Raw genomic sequence first — 20000 nt, forward strand, 5'->3', positions numbered from 1 at the left:
AATGTTGCAGAATGAGACAAGATGTGTATTCCTGGTGTACACAGTGAGTGGATCGAATTTTATACTCCTGAATGGAAGGCAACTTCAGCAGATTCTAATTTCATTTGCTCAAGATCAGCTCCGTCAATCAAACAAACCAGATAATGACAACACAGGAATTAATCAGCCATTTGTGACATCAATGACTTTCTCAGAACTTGTCACCCACCAGTGATGGTGAGAACTTGAGTCCACCAAAGGCGATTATGCAAATGGAGGTGAGGCTTAGCCAATGGGCACATGCTTCAATGAATGAATGAAAAAAAAAATGATTGAATGATCGGCTCCATGTGGACATTAGATTACACACTCCACAGCAATGGAAAATACCAACGTCATCGACATCACCAGCTCAATGAGGAACACAGGCGTCACAATCGCGATGTCTTGTTCGAAAGAGAATGGATTAGTTGCATTTAAAATGGCGGTGCATCAGGTTAACACCGACAGGAGCCGGTGGAGCTGGGAGTTTTGTCCCGAAATGTGAGAAATTTACACACCTGGCAATACGTGGAGACGCACAGAAATGAAGTGGGACGGGTGCCAGGACAAATCCTCATGCACCTCGCTCCTATCTCCAGTTTCACCTGCTGGAGGTGATGCAGTCATCTGGACCTCAAAGGCAAAACGAGCCTTTTCACTCGACTAGACTCGAGGTACCCGGACACGTTCGATCAGATGAAAGGAGATTCGACACCGGCCGGTGACAGCCTTCTCATGCTGCGACTTCCATTTCAGATAATCTAAATATCTATAAAGCTCAGTTGACTTTTTGCTCCACCAAATAACAGCGAAACGGAGTTGAGTAAAAGGGTGAAAATTCTACAGATGCTGTGATAAATAACTACCTCTGTCGGTTTGAATGTTTGAAAGAGAATAGACGTCTCGATCAATTTTTGAATGAAATTTAAATCCCGATTTATATATATATATATATATATATATATATATATATATATATATATATATATATATATATATATATATATATATATAAGCGAGTTGTCTGTGTGTGTGTCCGCGTTTTATTCAGAGATGGCTGAACGGATCTTTATCAAACTTTCAGAGGTTCCTCAGTGAGTGCCTGGGAGTGTTCTAGGCAAAAAAAGGGAAAAAAATGAAAAATCATTCGTTTTTTTGGAGTTAAAAAAAAAAAAAATTCGCTCGATCGTGCCGAAGCCTTTTTAAATGAATGACAGTTATATACAAGTACACATTCGCATAAATAAATACAAAACAATTACCAGACATTTGAATACAAATATATCAAACAATTCCGGAAGTGTACAAAGTTGGTAGTACAGCTTCTTCTTCCTGATCGGCATCACACTTAACTCAGAAACGTGAGCCACATTCACTCAGAAACATGAGCCACTCCCCTTCCTCTCCTGCCTGCCTCCCCCCTCCCCACCCCTCCCCACCCCTCCTCCCTCCCCCTCTCCCCTCCTCCCTCCCCCTCTCCCCTCCCTTTTAAGATATAACCCACCGTTTAGAGGGGTGGGGAGGACTGTGGAGGACTCCATTGTGGATTTATTGAAGGACAACCAAGTTTTATCTGGTAATTGGCATAATTAGCTAATTAGTGAACATTTGACATAATTTCACAAAATCCTCTCATCAGGTAGTAGAGTAACACATGTATAATACATGTACCAAGCTTTGTGTGAAAAGAATGATGGGTGACATAGAAGATAGAAGTAGAAATGTGTTCTTTGTTTTTCCTTGTTTTTTATTGACGGTCTAATTTATGCAAATTATATGCATGTAATATGACAAAGAAGCGTTGAAACTGGTCTGAGTTAAAGCCAAGATTATATCTTTCAAGAAAAACTGAAAATTAGATATTAACTTGACTTTGTTTTTGTGTAAAGGCCTCTCAAAGGTACCTATGTAGTTTTCTCAATTTTTCACCAGTACTACACCCTTAAGATATAAATTCTCCGTAAAAGAGCTTCCACTTCTGACTGCTCCCCTCCCCTCCCGCTCCTCCCCTTCCCTCCCCTCCCCTCCCCTTCCATCCCCTCACCCTCCCTCCCCTTCCCCCCTCCCCTTCCAACCCATCCTCTCCTCTCCTCTCCTCTCCTCCCCTCCCCTCCTCCTGCAACGCCGGGGACTTCTGCTAGTTTAAACATAGTCTGTCTTTCTTCACCACTTACAACTGTGCATCAAATTTGTTTTTGAGCAAAAGTTAACTCCAAAAAAATGATGGAAAACAATATAGTTGAGGGAATCGATGTCATAATAATCCATCTTCATGTGTCCTACCAAGATGGCAGGTGACAAGTGCCACCTAGTGGTTGACTGCCCAGATCAACCCAAGAGATTGTAGTTTTCTTTTTCACTAAATATGTGGTTGCAAATACTTTCTCCCTGAAAGAAATACCGTTGAAACAAAGCTAGACCAGCATTGTAGTTGCACAAAAGGTGAGTAACCTGTGCGGGAGTAGAATTGACGAGGTGAACATCATTGCGTGACCTTAACGTTGTGCTTATTAAGAAACAACTCAAACGAATCCTTCAAGATCCAACAATGGTTAAAATGCTGCCGTTTGAAGGGCCAATCGACATCCCCTGACACTGCAGCCAAAATTGAATCTCATATTACGCACATAACCGAAACACCTGGACAGGATACAGTGAAGTTACGAATAAAATCAACACAAAACCCTTTCGATGCAAAAAGTAAACAATAATGCCCGGAGATAAAACTTGGCCGTGATGTTCGACCCAAAGTCAAATAAACAGACTTCACATTGTGGATACAAAATGGCCTCGCCATCAACAACACCATCCACACAACGAAGACCTAATCCCGTCGACACAACGAAGAACCGACCCCCGTGTACACAAAGAAGAACCAACCCAGTGTGCACAAAAGAACCAACACAGTGTATACAACAAAGAACCAACCCAGTGTAAACAACGAATAGTTAACCCAGTGTACACAAAGAAGAACCAACCCAGTGTACACAACAAAGAACCAATCCAGTGTACACAAGAAATAGTTAACCCAGTGTACACAGCAAAGAACTAATCTATTGTACACAACGAACGACTAACTAACCCAATATACACAAAAAAGAAATAACCATGTGTAAACAACGAATAGTTAACCCAGTGTACACAACGAAAAAATAACAGTGTACACGACGAATAGTTAACCCAGTGTACACAAGGAATTGTGTTGGGAGGGTAATCGTGAAATTGCTTACAAATGTAAAAGTGTCTTGGTGACTACACAGGATGATGTTTTGCCAAATAAGCCCATTTCCAGACCTCAAAGGTAACATCTTAGGGTTGTCACCAAAGCAGGACTATAAACGTTAATCAAAGGTTGCATTTTCACTTCTTACATTGATCTGAAGATTGTCATGATGCAGCGGACATACTACTATTATAGATGACCTCACACACCCAAATAGGAATGGGGTAATTATTTGAGGAGCAATAGACCTCAAAGGGAATACTTCGGAAAGGAGGAATACCAATCCAGATAAGGCATAGTCTCTTCCCTGCTTTTCTCTGTTGGAATTAAATGAAGAGCTTTCATAGATATGACCAAGCACAACCAAGTTGATAAAATTGGCTTATGCCTTCTCCTTGTTAATTTCCAGAAATATATTGTCATAGGATTACCGTACTTGAACGAGTATCGGAAGACGATTGTCGGGACGGAAAACATTGGGATCATGGGGACAGTTGCCCGGGAGGCGGGGAGGGGGGGGGGGAGGTTCCCTCTCATATCAAACTCGAATTGCGGGAAACAATACATCCCGAGTGTCTGTCCACCTTGAATGTGTGTAGTACTCAGGTCGCAAGCAACTATAAGAGCATATGCACAGTACAGAACCGAAGTACACAGCATGGGACAAACAACACAGTGTATGACAAGACGTGCTGTGTACATATCACAAAAGTAACGAGAACAATGTGACTGTGTCGCCAATATGCCTCCGCCATCTGCATATGTATGGGTAGGGGATCACGTTTGTGAAGTTTTGTGTTGATCGGATAAGGTTCGTTTTTCTATCCAAGATCGCTGCCAAACCAGTGACCTATGACATCATCATTTTCAAACTGTATGCAACAGTGCTGTTAGATGATAGTTTTAAAATTTCGCATCGATAGGGTGAGCGGTTTCAGAGATATAATTATTTAATATTTTCCTTCAATCCGATATGGCTGCCAAACCATGTGACCTATGATGTCATAAATTTAATATTTCAATACAAATGGGTCATAGATCATGTCCATGCAATTTCAGATTTTTAGGATAAGGAATTCGATTAAAACATTTTTGGCTGGTATACCACTTCACCTATGATGTCATTATCATGCTTTTGTTCCCCCATTGGGAGTGCTTGACAATGTGCCAAGTTGAAAAATTTTCCATTCAGAGGTTTCCGAGAAATAATTTTTTCATTATTTGCTTTTAATCCAACATGGTTGCCATACCACAAGACCTATGACATCACAATTATCATAAAAAACATTCTGCATGGGTGTGTCACTCCTACCCTGAAAGTTTTATCTCAATTGGACATGTGGTTGCTGAGAAAAACGAGGTTTAGCCCGTATAGACAGATTGACAATCCGAGAACATAATGCCTCCGGCGACTTTGTCGACGGAGGCATTAAAAGGTTCACACCGTTGTACACCGGGCAAGAGTGGTGGGCATTGGCCTCGAGCTTTTTTGGCCCGTTGTTATTACGGTTGTCCGATTACCTTTGCCTCTCTCTGTTTGTGCATTTCTGACGCAGCCACCATACCTGCCGTGTTTGAGCGGTGAAAATAAACGCAATCAATGATAGGTGGTGCTTTAGGACCAAACTGCACAGACAAAGACAAATATACTCTCGTGATCATTTGTCTCAGTAACTCATATGTGACAACGAATTCATCCTGTTGAGCACCCCACCCCCAATTCCTTTAGCAGCACTCTTCACACTGAAAAGTACACATTGGGGAAGATATAGGTATTTGTGGGTCATGATCTGTAGAGGGAGTGACTTGACTGACGGAAGCGGCAAAGGTTTTGGAGGTGAGGAGAGCTGCACTGGAGCATACCAGAGGGGGTGTCCCATTATACGTTTCACTTTGGAATGATAAAATACACAGAAATAAAACAAGAAGACGTCATGCAGAGCACGACACTTGCAAAATCCACCTCCCCCCCCCCACCAAAAAAGGATGCCATTGATACAGCAAATTGTCCATTTCATCAAGATTAAAATAGATGATCTTGATCAAAGCTCGGGTCAATAGGATGAAAAGTGATGATTTTTCAGTTGAAAAATGATTTTAGAAGTTTCACCTTGAGTTGACCTTTGACCTTTTGACCTCAGAAATAGTTGGTTTCCCAATTCAGTGAGGTGCTATGCAAATGCTGTTAAATTTTCAAGTCAATCGGATTAAAAATGGTGATTTTAGAAATTCGACCTCCAGATGACCTTTGACCTCAAAAATCGTTGGTTTCCCTATTTAGTGACTATATGCAAATGATGTTCTATTTTAAGGCCAATCTGATGAAAATTGACTGTTTTTCAGATTAAAATTGATAATTTTGGAAATTTGACCTCGAGTTGACCTTTGACATTTTGACCTCAAAAATAGTTAGTTTCCCAATTTAGTGAATCAATGTGCAAATCCTGTTCAATTTCCAAGTCAATGGGATGAAAAGTGACGGTTTTTCAGATGAAAATAGATTTTGGAAATTTGAGCTCAAGTTGACCTTTGACCTTTTGACCTCAAATAGTTGGTTTCCCAATTTAGTGACTCAATATACATATGCTGTTCAATTTTCAAGTCAATCGGATTTAAAATGTCGATTGTAGAAATTCAACGTCAAGATGACCTTTGACGTCAAAATCAATAGGCTTCTCAATTGTGACGACCTCTACAGCTTGGTGAAGTTTCGTGACGATCAGTTTAGAATTGTGACCTGAAGGTCAGACAGACAGAATAACAAACGCAACCGACCAATACACTTGAAAAATCTTCGATTTTGCGAGTAATAAAAACAAGTACAGATACATTCAAAGTACACCGCCCCCATGCCAAATAAATAAATAACATCCTCCAGCGCGGCATTTCTGGGGCGCCCTTGGCACCCGGCGATACCGCCGTGCAGCACAGACTATTAGGAGGGAGAGGTGTACAATAATTGATTAATTGCATAATTAAAATCAATAAATAATGATCATAAAATATTTTTAGTCAAATGGCCGAAACCACTAAAGCTTTAGTGGTTTCTTAGTCACCGAAACCACTAAAGCACTTCATCCGAAGCTGTAACTTTTTGAAGATTAAATAAGTCATTAATCGAAAAAATGAAATGATTGAATAATCAATAAATCAAAAATACCCTTTACAGCCAAATCACTTGGTCATTGTCGTGTTCAAATCAGCTTCCGAGCTCAAAAGGTGCAAATTTCAAGAAAAAGGAAATAAAAAAGCAATTAATCGATAATAATGAAGGAACTAATCAATTAATTGATGAATCAAACAAAAAAATACTGTTTTTTCCAAAGCACTTGCTCACCATTGTGCCGAAATTACAGCTTCCTAGCTCAAAGGATGGCTGAGATATCGCCTGGACAAACAAACAAATGAAAAATCACTCAGAGCGACACTTGCCAAAACAGAACAAAGTAGATGGCACACAGTAGAGCATCCTTTTGAGCTCAAAAATAATTAGTGATTTAATTCAGTAACCTGATATGCAAATAAACTTCAAAGTTTAAGTTAATTGGATGAAAATTGACAATTTTATAAATTTGGCCTATGTTGACCTTTTGGCCAATGTTCATCTCAAAAATAGTTAGTGGTTGGTTTCAGTAAGCTGATATGCAAATCCTATTCAGATTTCAAGTGAATCGGATGAAAATTGAGGATTTTAGAAATTTGATATTGTTGTTGACCTTTGGCCGATGTTGACCTTTTGGCCTATGCTGATCTCAAAAATAGTTGGTGGTTGAATTCAGTTCGCTGAAATGAAAAGCAAATTCAACTCTCAAGTCAATCGGATGAAAATTGAGGATTTTAGAAATTTTAAAAAAAAGGTTGACCTTTGGCCTATGTTGACCTTATGACATGTTGATCTGAAAAATAGTTGGTGGTTGGATTCAGTTAGCCGATATGTAACTCCTATTTAAATTTCAAGTCAATCGGATGCAAATTGAGGATTTTAGAAATTTAAAGAAAAGTGGTTGACCTTTGGCCTATGTTGACCTTTTGACCTTTTGACCTCAAAAATATATATGATTTTGTCAGACCACGAACTCTACCATTTGGTGAAGTTTCGTGGAGATCGGTTTCAAATTGTAACCTGTAGGAAAGTACAAGTGAGCGGCCAGACAAAAACACAAACACCACGACACAAACCGAGTGAACAACATACTTGCAAAATTTTTTTTTTTTTTTTTGGCAAGTAACAAATGAAAAATCACTCAGAGCGACACTTGCCAAAACAGAACAAAGTAGAATGGCACTCAGTAGAGCATCCTTTTGACCTCAAAATAATTAGTGGTTGAATTTAGTGACCTGATATGCAAATCAACCGTAATTAATCAGATGAAAATTGACAATTTTAGAAATTTGCCCTATGTTGACCTTTTGGCCCATGTTGACCTTAAAATAGTTGGTGGTTGGTTTCAGTAAGCTGATATGCAAATCCTTTTCAAATTTCAAGTCAACAGGCTGAAAATTGAGGATTTTAGAAATTTCAAAAAAGTGGTTGACCTTTGGCCTATGTTGACCTTTTGGCCTACGCTGATCTCAAAAATAGGTTGTGGTTGAATTCAGTTAGCCGATATGTAAATCCTATTCATATTTCAAGTCAACCAGATTAAAATTGAGGATTTTAGTTATTTGAAAAAAAGTGGTTGACCTTTGGCCTATGTTGACCTTTTGACCTCAAAAATATATAGGACTAGCAGAAGTACCCGGCATTGCCGGGCGGGGGAGGGGAGAGGGAGGGGAACGAGGGGGGGGGGAGCGAGCCCCTTGGCAAAGCGAGCGATTTTTTTTTTCATAGCGTCATAGCGTCATAGCGTTTCATAGCGTCATAGCGATTTTTTTTTTCATAGCGTCATAGCGATTTTTTTTTTCATAGCGTCATAGCGATTTTTTTTTTCATAGCGTCATATCGTCATATCGTTCATAGCGTCATATCGTTCATAGCGTCATATCGTTCATATCGTCATCACGTGATCGCTCTGAGCGAATCAGCGCCCACCTGCTCTGATTCCGTTGATTCCGTGCGCTGAAATGCGCTGAGGTAAATATGAATAAAAAATATGGATCGTCAAATATTTTGAGTTCGGCCATGTTCGTCCCACGCTCAATGGCCATGTCTATGTCAAATATCAAGCACGTAAGCCTCTCCGTTTAGGAGTCTATCGGTAACATTACACACACACACACACACACACACACACACACACACACACACACACACACACACACACACACACACACACACACACACACACACACACACACACACACACACACACACACACACACACACACACACACACACACACACACACACACACACACACACACACACACACACACACACACACACACACACACACACACACACAGATTTTGTCGGACCACAAACTCTATCATTTGGTGAAGTTTCGTGAAGATTGGTTAAAAACTGTGACCTGTAGGCAAGTATAACACTGAGCAGACAAACAGACAGACAAAAAACACGCAAACCAGAGTGATCAACATACTTGCAAAATTTTTGTTTTATTCTTGCCAAGTAACAAGAAAGAAACCGGAGTGAAAACTGAGTACTTCCTTTCAGTACGCGTCATTGCCGGGCCCCCTTCGGTGCCTGGCAATGACGTTATGCAGCGCCTGGGAATGGCTTAGGAAAGGAGCGGTATACAACAGAAAGGTAAATAAATTACATATACCCACAGTTCACACATTCGTTAGAATGCTAAATGTCTATCACAGCATTAGAAACTGGAAGGGCACTCGGTAGAGCACATACCTCCACCAGGCTGAAGAGTTTACGTTTTGTATCAAACTGATAGGCCAGATTTACATTCAGACCTGAGTGCAGTGCAGTGGGCTTGGTCGAGCATAACTGACCAGGGATAATCAGCAACAACAAAAACAACAACAAGGAGCGGACCTACATCATTGTTCATCGCTTTATCTTTTATTTATTTTTTCCAAACAAATGGTAAAATTGGTTATTTTCTTCTCCCCCTCCCCCTCTTTAACGACAACAGATAGCGGTGTGCTGTTCACCAGGTGTACATAAACCACTGCCTTTTACAATGCTTTAGGTCATGGCAAGTCAACAACAGAAATCGTTATATGATAGAAACCGAACACGTGTGTACTCGCATGTTAAAATTTGCAAAATGCTTTGGTATGAACAAAGAACAAAGGAACACGTTTTTATTTTTCTTAAATTTAAATTTGGAGCAAAACAACAACAACAACAAACATCAAATCACAAAACACACCAGATTCCAATTAAAACACCTTGACCATTCATACTGAAAGCAAAATGTTAAACTGGTTTTGAGCCATAAATGACCGACACAAGACCACTTGGCCCAAACATGACACGTCACTCAGGTTTACCTGTTCCTCGGTCTGTTCGATGAGTCGACGGTATTCTAACCTACGACCCAGCTCGGAGAGTGCCGTTTGATGCAAGGCCTCCTGGGTACCTTGAAATGCAAGGATCCGGTCGAAGATTGTGCGCAGTTGAGTGAGCATTGCCTGCAAACACGGATCAAACAACAGGACGGTTCCTCCTCACAGTGAGGCTAACTTTTGCGATGCTCAAGGTGCATGTGCAATTCCAAGACACATCGAGACGATAGTCGCAATCCTCGGACTCCTAATGCCGTGAAAGCAAATCGCCCCTACATTCAATCCAGCAGCAGTGGTTTTGTACGTACTAGACTTAAGCCATCTTGTTCAAAAGTGGGACATTCTAAGAACACCCACCCATGACTCTTTCTCAAGCAGACACCGTGAAATGACCGCGTCCAGAAAATCATGGTGTGCCGCCAAGATGTGGTCCAGGTCACCAGCTTGGTGCACGACACGTAGCAGGCTCGCCCATGAGCACTCCAGCACCTGCACATGCCGGAAGAATGAGGCAAATCCACTTTCACTCAACACATTTCCACCAATACAGGTAAAACTTCAAAATATAAATCGCTGATGCAATTTACAGAGACAAAAAGATAAATAGGCCCAAAATACCGACCATACCTCAAAGGTAATATAATACTGCATCTGATGTACAAAGTGGATCATTTCGGCAGCAAGGATGTTACACTGATGGAGAACGCCAAAGAGCTCTAGAAACAAAACAAGAAAACAATGAAACTGCAACTTTGATTCCAGGTATCACCAACATGAAAACACTAACGGATATGGTCACTAAAGCATTCTTTATTAGCTTCTATATGTATATCACATGTAGAAAAGGAAACAGATGTCAGTTCACTTTTACACGGAATTACAAGGACATCAAGAGACAAATGAAAATAGTAATGAGATTCGAACTTGGCATTACTAAAGGCCCAACCTGATCACACCAAACATGCCAAATTCTTGATCAGAGGATTTTCATTGTGGAAACAGCAACAAAGGAAAAACCTCAAACATGGTACACATGCGGCACTGGTAAATAGGTATCAAGAGTACCTGCTACAGGACCTCTTTAAAGCAGCCAATCACTACCCAAACCTGATCATTACATGTGATCACCTAAACTCTACCATTTGTATGCAAACTTTACTTTCTTTTATGCTCGAGGTATTCCAAGAACGACAGGGTAGATTACTTGGTAGCCATGAGGTTATATAGGAAATGTCTGGTTCTGAGTTCAACCATGATGAGATCTGATTTATTTAACAAAATTGCTATTCTGGTGCATAATTGCTAACAGGAAGGAGGGCCTGCATGCCAAGAGCGTGCCATCCTTGGATGGACATGTAAAGCTGGCATAAAAAAAACCAAAAAAAAAACCACCTTTGGAGGCCATTTTTCCCCGCAAAGCGGGGGTTGGTCTTTTTCGGGGACCGTGGTTGTTGTTGTTTTTTGGTCCCCTTCGTGAAGCAATGTTTTACGGCCGGATGCCCTTCCTGACGCCAGCCATTTTTGTCGCCTTTTTACGACAAGCAGGGAATTACCAGTGAACTGGTAGTCAATTAGCCGACCTCGGAAGGATGACAGGCTGAGTCAACCCCCCTGGGGTTAATTCAGCAATCGACCGGGATTCGAACCCAGGATCCTTGGATCCTAAGCTGGCACCCTAGCCGCTAGCCCAACACCAGGCATTGTGATCTAAAATTAATCAACAACAGCACTCTTCGATGTTGACTGATATGCCTCCACCCACATTATGACATCATTATACATACTTGTACCAAGTTCGATTTAGATCCCTTCAGCTGTTCTCAAGTTTCACATTTTTACATGACATGACCTCTGACCTTTGACGCCTAAATCTAAATCAGTTTGTCTTTGAATCATAATATGTACTTGTACCAAGTTTACTCAAAATCCTATCACTGGCTCACAGGTTATCACAATAACAGAATTTGTACCCAACGGGACCTCTGAACTTTGACCTCTTGACCCCGTAATCGAATCTGTTTACCTTTACATCATTATACATACTTGTACCAAGTTTGACGTAGTTCCCTCCATGTTCTTAAGTACTCATGGTAACAATAACCGATTACACTGACCTTTGACCTCTTGATCCCAAAATCAAATCAGTTTATCTTTTTGCATCATAATACATACTTGTACCAACTTTGGTAAATATCCCATCGCTGGTTCACAAATTATCATGGTAACAGGATTTTCACCGAACATGACCTCTGACCTCTTTCATTATTATTACATATATTTATTTTTGTATACAAGATCGAGGCTCGTGTAAGAGCTCTTGACCCCAAAATCGAATCAGTTCATAGTTACATCATAGTACCTACCTTGGTCGAAGTTTGATTTAAATATTTTCAGCCATTCAAGTTATCAAGCCTGGTGTTGGCTTAGTGGTTAGGGTGCCGGCTTGGGATCCTAGGATCCTGGATTCGAATCCCGGTCGATCGCTGAATTAATGCCAGAGGGGTTGACTCAGCCTGTCATCCTTCCGAGGTCGGCAAATTGAGTACCAGTTCACTGGTAATTCCCTGTGTGTCACAAGAGGGGACTAACAGGGTTGGCGGCAGGAAGGGCATCCGGCCATAAAATATTGCTTCAAAAAGGGGACAACGGTGCCCGAAAAAGGCCAACCCCTGCTCTGCGGGGAAAAATGGCATCTAAAGGTGGTGTGTGGTTCGTTCAAGTTATCGTGGTAACAAAAACCTATCAAGGATGCATGCATGGACACTCAAAAACATGATGCCTCCGGCGACTTTGTTGGCGAAGGCATAAAAAAATCTTTTAAAAAGTGGTCAACGAAACAAAATCCACAATATGTTTTGGAAATCATAAGCAATGTATACAGGGTACGTACTCCAATTTATTCTGCAGCTTTGGGTTAGCTCATTTGCACATGTACAATAGGTGGGAATATCAAGGTTGTGGATATGCCACGGTCATGATTTGTCAGAGACAATTGCCCTTTGCCTTAATTAGCTTGTGCAAAGTGCCTCACATCTTTATTAAACATATAAAACTTCACAAGACTTTAATGCAGATCAATCTGTCTTGCCCCGTACCCAAGGATTAATCAGCATCCCCAGACACCAAAGGTCAAAGGTCGAGGCAATTCCCAACACATGACCGGAAGGAAAATTGGCACGAGTCACAGTAAACCTTCGTGGATTTACACCTGCAAGGGAATGGCTGAGTGGTTAAAACCTTGCTGTACTGCCCTCAACCGTGTGGGTTTGCTTCCCATGGCCGATCGAATTAGAAAATTCTGCACCATGCAATGGAGTGGCGACCAGATCACGATTGGTTCTTAGCCACAGAAATGTTCACAAGTTGTCGTTAGCACCCCGATGCATGCATTGGCAATGGTATGGGCCTCCACCACCACCGCCACCACCACCACACCTGCATAGTGAGCTTTTGTCAGTCTACTTGACAAGTTAGGATGAAAGGTTTCTTTGATGTGGGCCTTACGGGCGAATATGCAACTTGACACAGACGCATCCAACCAGCTTCCATCAGTCACAGCTCATTGGTCACAACGTTAGCAGGTGGCAGCCAATCAGCCGGAATGACACACTGCACATGAACAGGTTACCATTTGCCCTGAAGGTATTTAACATGGAATGAAAGTCTTTCCCAGAATGAAATAAAGAATTGCTTAAGCAACCCCATGGGACCATAAATACAGCTTCTCATTGGTCAATTGATGATAAATGTCAAGTTAAAGGGAATACCAAACATGGTATTTTAAATAAACAAAGCACCACCTAAAATTTTTGACAAAAAATATATATACCTTTTGAGATTACTTTTTTCCTGGTAGATGTACAAAGTAAGCTTATGCCTCGCTTTCAAAAGGTACATCTTTCTATCCGCAAATGTAAAATAACAAACAAGAAATTGAAATAGGAGGGACTTTGAATAAGTTGTACGAACGAGATACTCACAATTGTCCAAGACACTGGTATTTTCATTATTCGATGTATAGGTTTCGAGTTTGTAAGTACAATACGCATGCACGCACACAACAACTTTTTGGGCATGTCTTGGGCTGGTGTGAATATCTTTTGTATAACTTTTTGAATGTCCCACAGTTTTCAAGAAAATCCTTTTTACCTCCACCACCGAGGGTTGACGGACGTTATGTTTTCACCCGTCTGCTCGCTCGTGAGCAGGATATCTCAAGAGGGTATGGACGGATCCAGACGAAACGTGACGGACAGGTTGGGTGAGTGACAAGGACGAATATATTCGATGTTGGTGAAGATCCGAATCCGGATACGAGAATTTTTAAATTTGTTAAGTGATCCTTCACCATCGAGAGACGAGGCCATCGAGAGAATATTTCAAAAGTTTGTGGACAGATTATGACAAAACGTGGTTTATGAGTTGGGTAGCTGACAAGAACAAGCAGATTCGATTTTGGTTAAGGTTCTGATGCAGATCCGGCCTATCGATGGGAAACAAATAAACTCTTCAGCCAGGTGGAGGTATATGCACCCTACTGGATGCCATTCTATTTGAAGCTGCATCAAGCGGCAAGAACACGTTATCGACAGCTAAGCATTGGAATATATTTATGCCTTTCTGTGTAGGTGACGTTGATGATAACATATGAATGCCTCTTAGCTCCAGTAATGACCGCCAAATGGTCCATGCACAGAGGTGAAGACTATAATAAGAGAGGCGTCAAAAGTTCTCAGAATGGGCTATTCCTCGACATTCGAGTGCCATGGTTTTACTTCCGTTATAAACTGAAATTTACGTTTGTCATATGCTCGTAGTTTCATCGATTCCAAGTCGCTTGGTGTTCCAGAGTAGCATCAAGAGGTTGCGACATCAAACTATTATGGATCTTGCTTGAAGAGAGCATCGGTGGGTACGGTAATCACATTTTCATGTGAAGAAGGTTTCAGCTCAAAATAAATCAAGGAAATCATGGTGGTCATTTATATTCTGCAGTAGCCAAATGAGCGGCTGACTTCAAACGGTTAGGCGAGTCCCTTGAAGGTGACCCCGGGTCAGTACAGCCGGAAGGTGCGACTGACCCACAAACTTGCTCAGGTTGAAGCATTAATCATGGATGACCTCCATGTTAAGATCACCAAAATGTCCAGAGAACATGGAATTTCTCAATACATAGGCATGTCCACCATACTCAACACTTTGGAAAGGCAGTGTTATCCCTTCCACAGACACTTGGGTGTGTCCAAGGTCTCAGCACGGCAAGTCTCCTGCAACCTCAGCACACACGATCAACAACAAAAGCTGGTATCATGTAGTAAGCTTCTCATACTGATAAACACAGACACAGCCGACCTCATCACTTGTTGGTAACTGGTGATGAAGTGTGGAGGCATCATGGTCTCGATTTTCTGAATGTCAAGGGAGTCCGGCTGATTGACTATATGCTTCACAAAACAACAACCACACGAGACTATTATGCCAGCCTCATGCAATAACTGCAACAGGCCATCAAGGATAAATGCTGATGGATGTTGACCAAAGGTGTGCTACTCCCTTGTGCCTCACGCCAGTGTATAGGGCCTGTGTCGCTCAAACTGCCATCTGACTGTGTCACCCTCATACAGCTCCAGAGCATGCCCCCAGCGGCCATTATCAATTCCAACATTTGAAGTCCCACCTGAGTGGTTGTTGACATCTTGATGAGGAAGAACTGACTGAAGTAATGGAGGCACAGCTGAAGTAGCAATCTAAAAACAACTTGGTACCTCTGCCACTGAAGGCGGCCGGAAGTTACGTTTTCACCCGTTTTTGTGTTTGTTTGGCTGTGAGCAGGATATCTCAAAAAGTTACGGATGGATCTGACGAAATTTGTTGGACAGGGTGGGTATATGACAAGATGAATTGATTGTTTGTTGGTAAAGATGCGGATCCGATAATTTTTAAGTGATTGTTCCCATTGAGAGATATGACCAAAAACGATAAACAGAATAGCACGATTTCTCAAAACGTTGTGGACAAGTTATGACAAAACCTGGTGGATGAGTTGGGTAGGTGACAAGAACAAGCCGATTAGATATTGGTTCAGGTCCAGATCCAGATCCGGCCCATCAGTGGGATACAAAACATAAACTGCTCATTCTGGCAGAGGTATGCACTCTACCGAGTGCCGTTCTTGCATTTATACAGGCATTGGCAGTTTGAAAGACAAATGGAGCAAGTGAAATGAAGTCGAGGGACATTAAATGGAAATTTTAAAATAAAAAGTTTATGTGTCTTGGACTAATGTGTGTATCCCATTTCAAAAATGTTTTCAATTGTTGACCACAACCTTCCTTACTGACTATAATACATCAGATTGTTCAAAATAAAGAAGTGGACAAAACATGCCCTCTCTGGTTGTAATTTGCCCTTTTTACACCCTCAGATCAAAATAATGTCGCTGGTGGAAATTGTCAAATTACATGACAGTAAAATACTGTATGTGCAGAATTAAATATTGTTATGTTTGTAGGGGGTAGACAATGATTACCTTAGAGCCAGGTAGAATGTATAGATTAGTGTGCTCCGACTGTCGTGAAGAAGAAGAAGCCTCAATGTATCATAAGTAGGAAATTTGCGGACCATATGCTGTGGAAGAGAGTGCATCTTCATCCCCATGAGAGGGGTGGGGTTTGTTAATTAGCAAGGGATTATGGGTAATTAATCCCATGTATGTAATTGCCTCTGTAATCTTTTCCTGTGTTCCTTATGACCGCACTATGCACCATAGACAAGCCAGGCAATCGACACCATAATTAATGACACTAATTAAAAACCAACCGGAACCAGGCATCGAATACTACTGTGGATAACATCGACTTGGTGAGCACACAGGACAAAAGGTCCGTGAGGCCACGCCTCGAAGACCAGTGATTGGTCCGGAATTTGATTGGCACAAGGACTGGTAAGATGGGACTCGCTGATAGGAGCGGACACGGAGACGTCGTGGGATGACGTCAGAGCCTCAAGTACAAAAGAGTTGGAACAGCGGACATTTTCTCTTCTCGCCTCTTCACTTTCTGGATCCCATAGCGAACAGTCGCTTTTTGGCTTGTCTTGCACAAGGGAGATTGATCACGAACAGTCGTGTTCATAGACATCTTCATAGAGATCGTGAGGAGGAAGGACTGCGGACCGAGAGCTGCAGCTTCCCGCGCGAGGACAACAAAGATAAGCGCGGCTGGAAGAGCGAACTGTGCATGGAGGCCTGGTTTTCCCACCCACACACTGTGGGGCAAAGCGTGCGGTTCCCGCCAAGGCCTCAGCCGATCTTTGACAATTCCTGACGAGATACACCAGCCGATTTGAGCTAAGTGCTACAAACAACACATTTATTTTTCAGTTAATTTATCCCTTGTCTGTATACGGGTATGTGTGGGAGCGCTCCAATTAGGAATATAATTTTATCGTGCATTATTTTGTGACCGGCATTTTCTTTAATAAAGCTGGTATTTTTGTACATTTTAATTCCATGTCGTTTGAGTTAATTTATCCAGGTGCGAAGATGTATGGTAGAGCCGTCCAGGTAAGTTCGTCAGCCCCCTTTCCCTCGCGTATAACGAAGGTCCACCATTGGATTGAACGCCTTGGAGTTTAAAGCTCGTTTGGTCGTCCGTGTCACCCTGCGTGTCACCCTGCGTGTCACCCTGTTCATCAGAGGGTAGTCACACGACAATATATAGCATGACATGTATTTTTCTGACAGACGAATACTGATCAAAATAACTTTGTGTGTTTATGCTCCGCTGTTTGATGGGGGTAAGGAAAACAGGTGTGGTACTGATGAAGGTGTAACTGATGCTCAACCTGTCGATTCTCCTTGTAAAAGTCACACTGTATTGTGTAACTAACATACAGTGAACTCATCGCAAGAAAATCAATTCAACAATTGGTTAACCATGTTTAATCACCTCCACCACTGAAGGTGGACGGAGGTTATATCTTTACCCGTTTCTGTCTGTGAGCATGATATCTCGCCCATGGTTGCCTCCTCAAATTATACAACGCAGGAACCACTACAGTTGCTTACGACACAATCCGTCTTTTCAGCTTTAAGTTCAGTGATATTGCACCCTGACCATTCTCGGATGTATCAACACAGTGCATCTTTACTCGGCCTACCAAACGACATCCCTCAGGAAAACCACACATGACAGCTGCTGCCAATCCACCATGCCAAATCACATGGCCCAGCCATGCTGCCTTTCACTCCATCACATTGCTACTGCTGAGACACCTTCGGTCGCCGATCATCTCCATTAGACTCTCTTTTGTAACACGGTCGTACAACTTGATGTTAAGCAGGTATCGCTAGATGGTTCGGCCAAAGCCGTCTAACTGCCTGATAGCTGTTGCCTTTAATGACAAGGTGGTGGCACCGCCTTGTTACTTGTAGAAAATAAATTTCATGTCGTGATTTTGGAACTCTTACTGAAACAAGCTTGTTGACCTATTTTACTCACAGCCACGCAAGCCAAAGCTTTTCCAACATGCAACCACCGATGGTGAGGATAACAGGATTTCTAAAATATAATAACGTGAGAAGGTTTGCTGGGATAAGATAACAAATAAAAACATAAAACCCCATGTGCCATTGTGTGGGTGACAGACCGGGCAGGGAGTGTAGCAGGCGTCCATTGCACATCTGGTTCGTCCAGATGTCTGTGAGTGCGTGCTCCGTTCGCTTGGCATGCCATAGGAAGTGAAACGCACGCCGGTACAGCTTCATGCTCTCCTCCGTGAACACCTGTGGACAAGGGGAGTTGGGGGGGGGAGTGGAAACTCGGAAGGAAAGATTTACTGGGTTCCTTCAATTACCAGGTCATGCATGGGTCAGAGATATCTGAGATACCAGCCAGGTCTTCATGGTTGCCCAAGATTACCTGAAACGCTACCAGTGACAATGAAAGGGAATGCAAGTTAATCCTTCATTGACAATCCAAGCTGCAATGAGCGAATACGACGTTCAAGTAGTTTCCAGGGCTTTGCAAAAGTATGGACAAGTAACAACTGTCAAGTTCTTTCCCTCAAGCATTACCCTCTTCTGTACAAAATCTGTCACCCAGGTAAAACCACGTTCTCCACCCAAGAAAAGTTTCCAATTTCAAAGCAGAAAATGCTTGGGTCTGTGAGGAATTATTTTGGAAAAATTTATTCTTGAGAAATAAAATTAATTTCACAGAACTTTCTATCCCGAGTTAACTCTTCAATTATAATCCAACTGTATCCACACCAGTCTCCACATATGTATATTATAATCACACCAGTCTCCACATATTTATATTATAATCACACCAGTCTCCACATATGTATATTATAATCACACCAGTCTCCACATATGTATATTATAATCACACCAGTCTCCACATATTTATATTATAATCACACCAGTCTCCACATATGTATATTATAATCACACCAGTCTCCACATATTTATATTATAATCACACGAGTCTCCACATATTTATATTATAATCCACACTTGTCTCCACATATTTATATTGTAATTATAATCCACACTAAGTTTCCACATATTTATATTATAATTATAATCCACACTTGTCTCCACATATTTACATTGTAATTATAATCCACACTAGTTTTCCACATATTTATATTATAATCCACACTAGTCTCCACATATTTATATTATAATTATAATCCACACTTGTCTCCACATATTTATATTGTAATTATAATCCACACTAGTTTTCCACATATTTATATTATAATCCACACTTGTCTCCACATATTTATATTGTAATTATAATACACACTAGTTTTCCACATATTTATATTATAATCACACGAGTCTCCACATATTTATATTATAATCCACACTTGTCCACATATTTATATTATAATCCACAGTTCAAAATATCAAATACCCAAAAATATAATTACAGGCACTTTTAAAAACATTTTTTTAAATGAAACTTTGTATGTGCAATCAACAGTGTGAGACATATGTAATATGTAACGAATTTTTTGATTTGTCCCCCGGTTCCTAGCCCCTCGGCATGGCACATGAGGTCACAGGGGTCAAACCGAAAAATTTTTAAGTCTAAATTTGATATTGGGTCATTCCTCGTGGATTTTTTTTTGCCATCTTTCAACTTTGCTTTTAGTGGCATATGCGGGGATTTGCTATGGCATGCCATCAACTTCGCTCTAGTCTCCCAATGTGGTGTACAGGGTCGAGTCCTCAACAATTTCTGAAATGATTAATAACTTTCTTCAAATAAAAAAAAACTTCATCGCTCAAAACCTTGACAGACAATAATACTCT

General features: G+C 41.3%; 1 protein-coding gene across 2 annotated transcripts in view; it reads right to left on the reverse strand.

Annotated features, from left to right (window-relative positions):
- TUBGCP3 (tubulin gamma complex component 3) overlaps positions 1-20000 on the reverse strand; it is an 87808-nt gene that overhangs the window by 21711 nt on the left and 46097 nt on the right. For both annotated transcript variants that reach the window (XM_068134574.2, XM_068134575.2), the window contains exons 17-20: positions 18323-18458; positions 10301-10389; positions 10031-10162; positions 9659-9799 (exon numbers count right to left, since the gene is read on the reverse strand). In XM_068134574.2, coding sequence (XP_067990675.1) covers positions 9659-9799; positions 10031-10162; positions 10301-10389; positions 18323-18458 — 498 coding nt within the window. The remainder of the gene's footprint in view (positions 1-9658; positions 9800-10030; positions 10163-10300; positions 10390-18322; positions 18459-20000) is intronic.

Source organism: Myxine glutinosa, chromosome 13 (assembly GCF_964187855.1).
Source record: "Myxine glutinosa chromosome 13, kmMyxGlut1.1, whole genome shotgun sequence".
NCBI classification, from domain to species: domain Eukaryota; kingdom Metazoa; phylum Chordata; class Myxini; order Myxiniformes; family Myxinidae; genus Myxine; species Myxine glutinosa.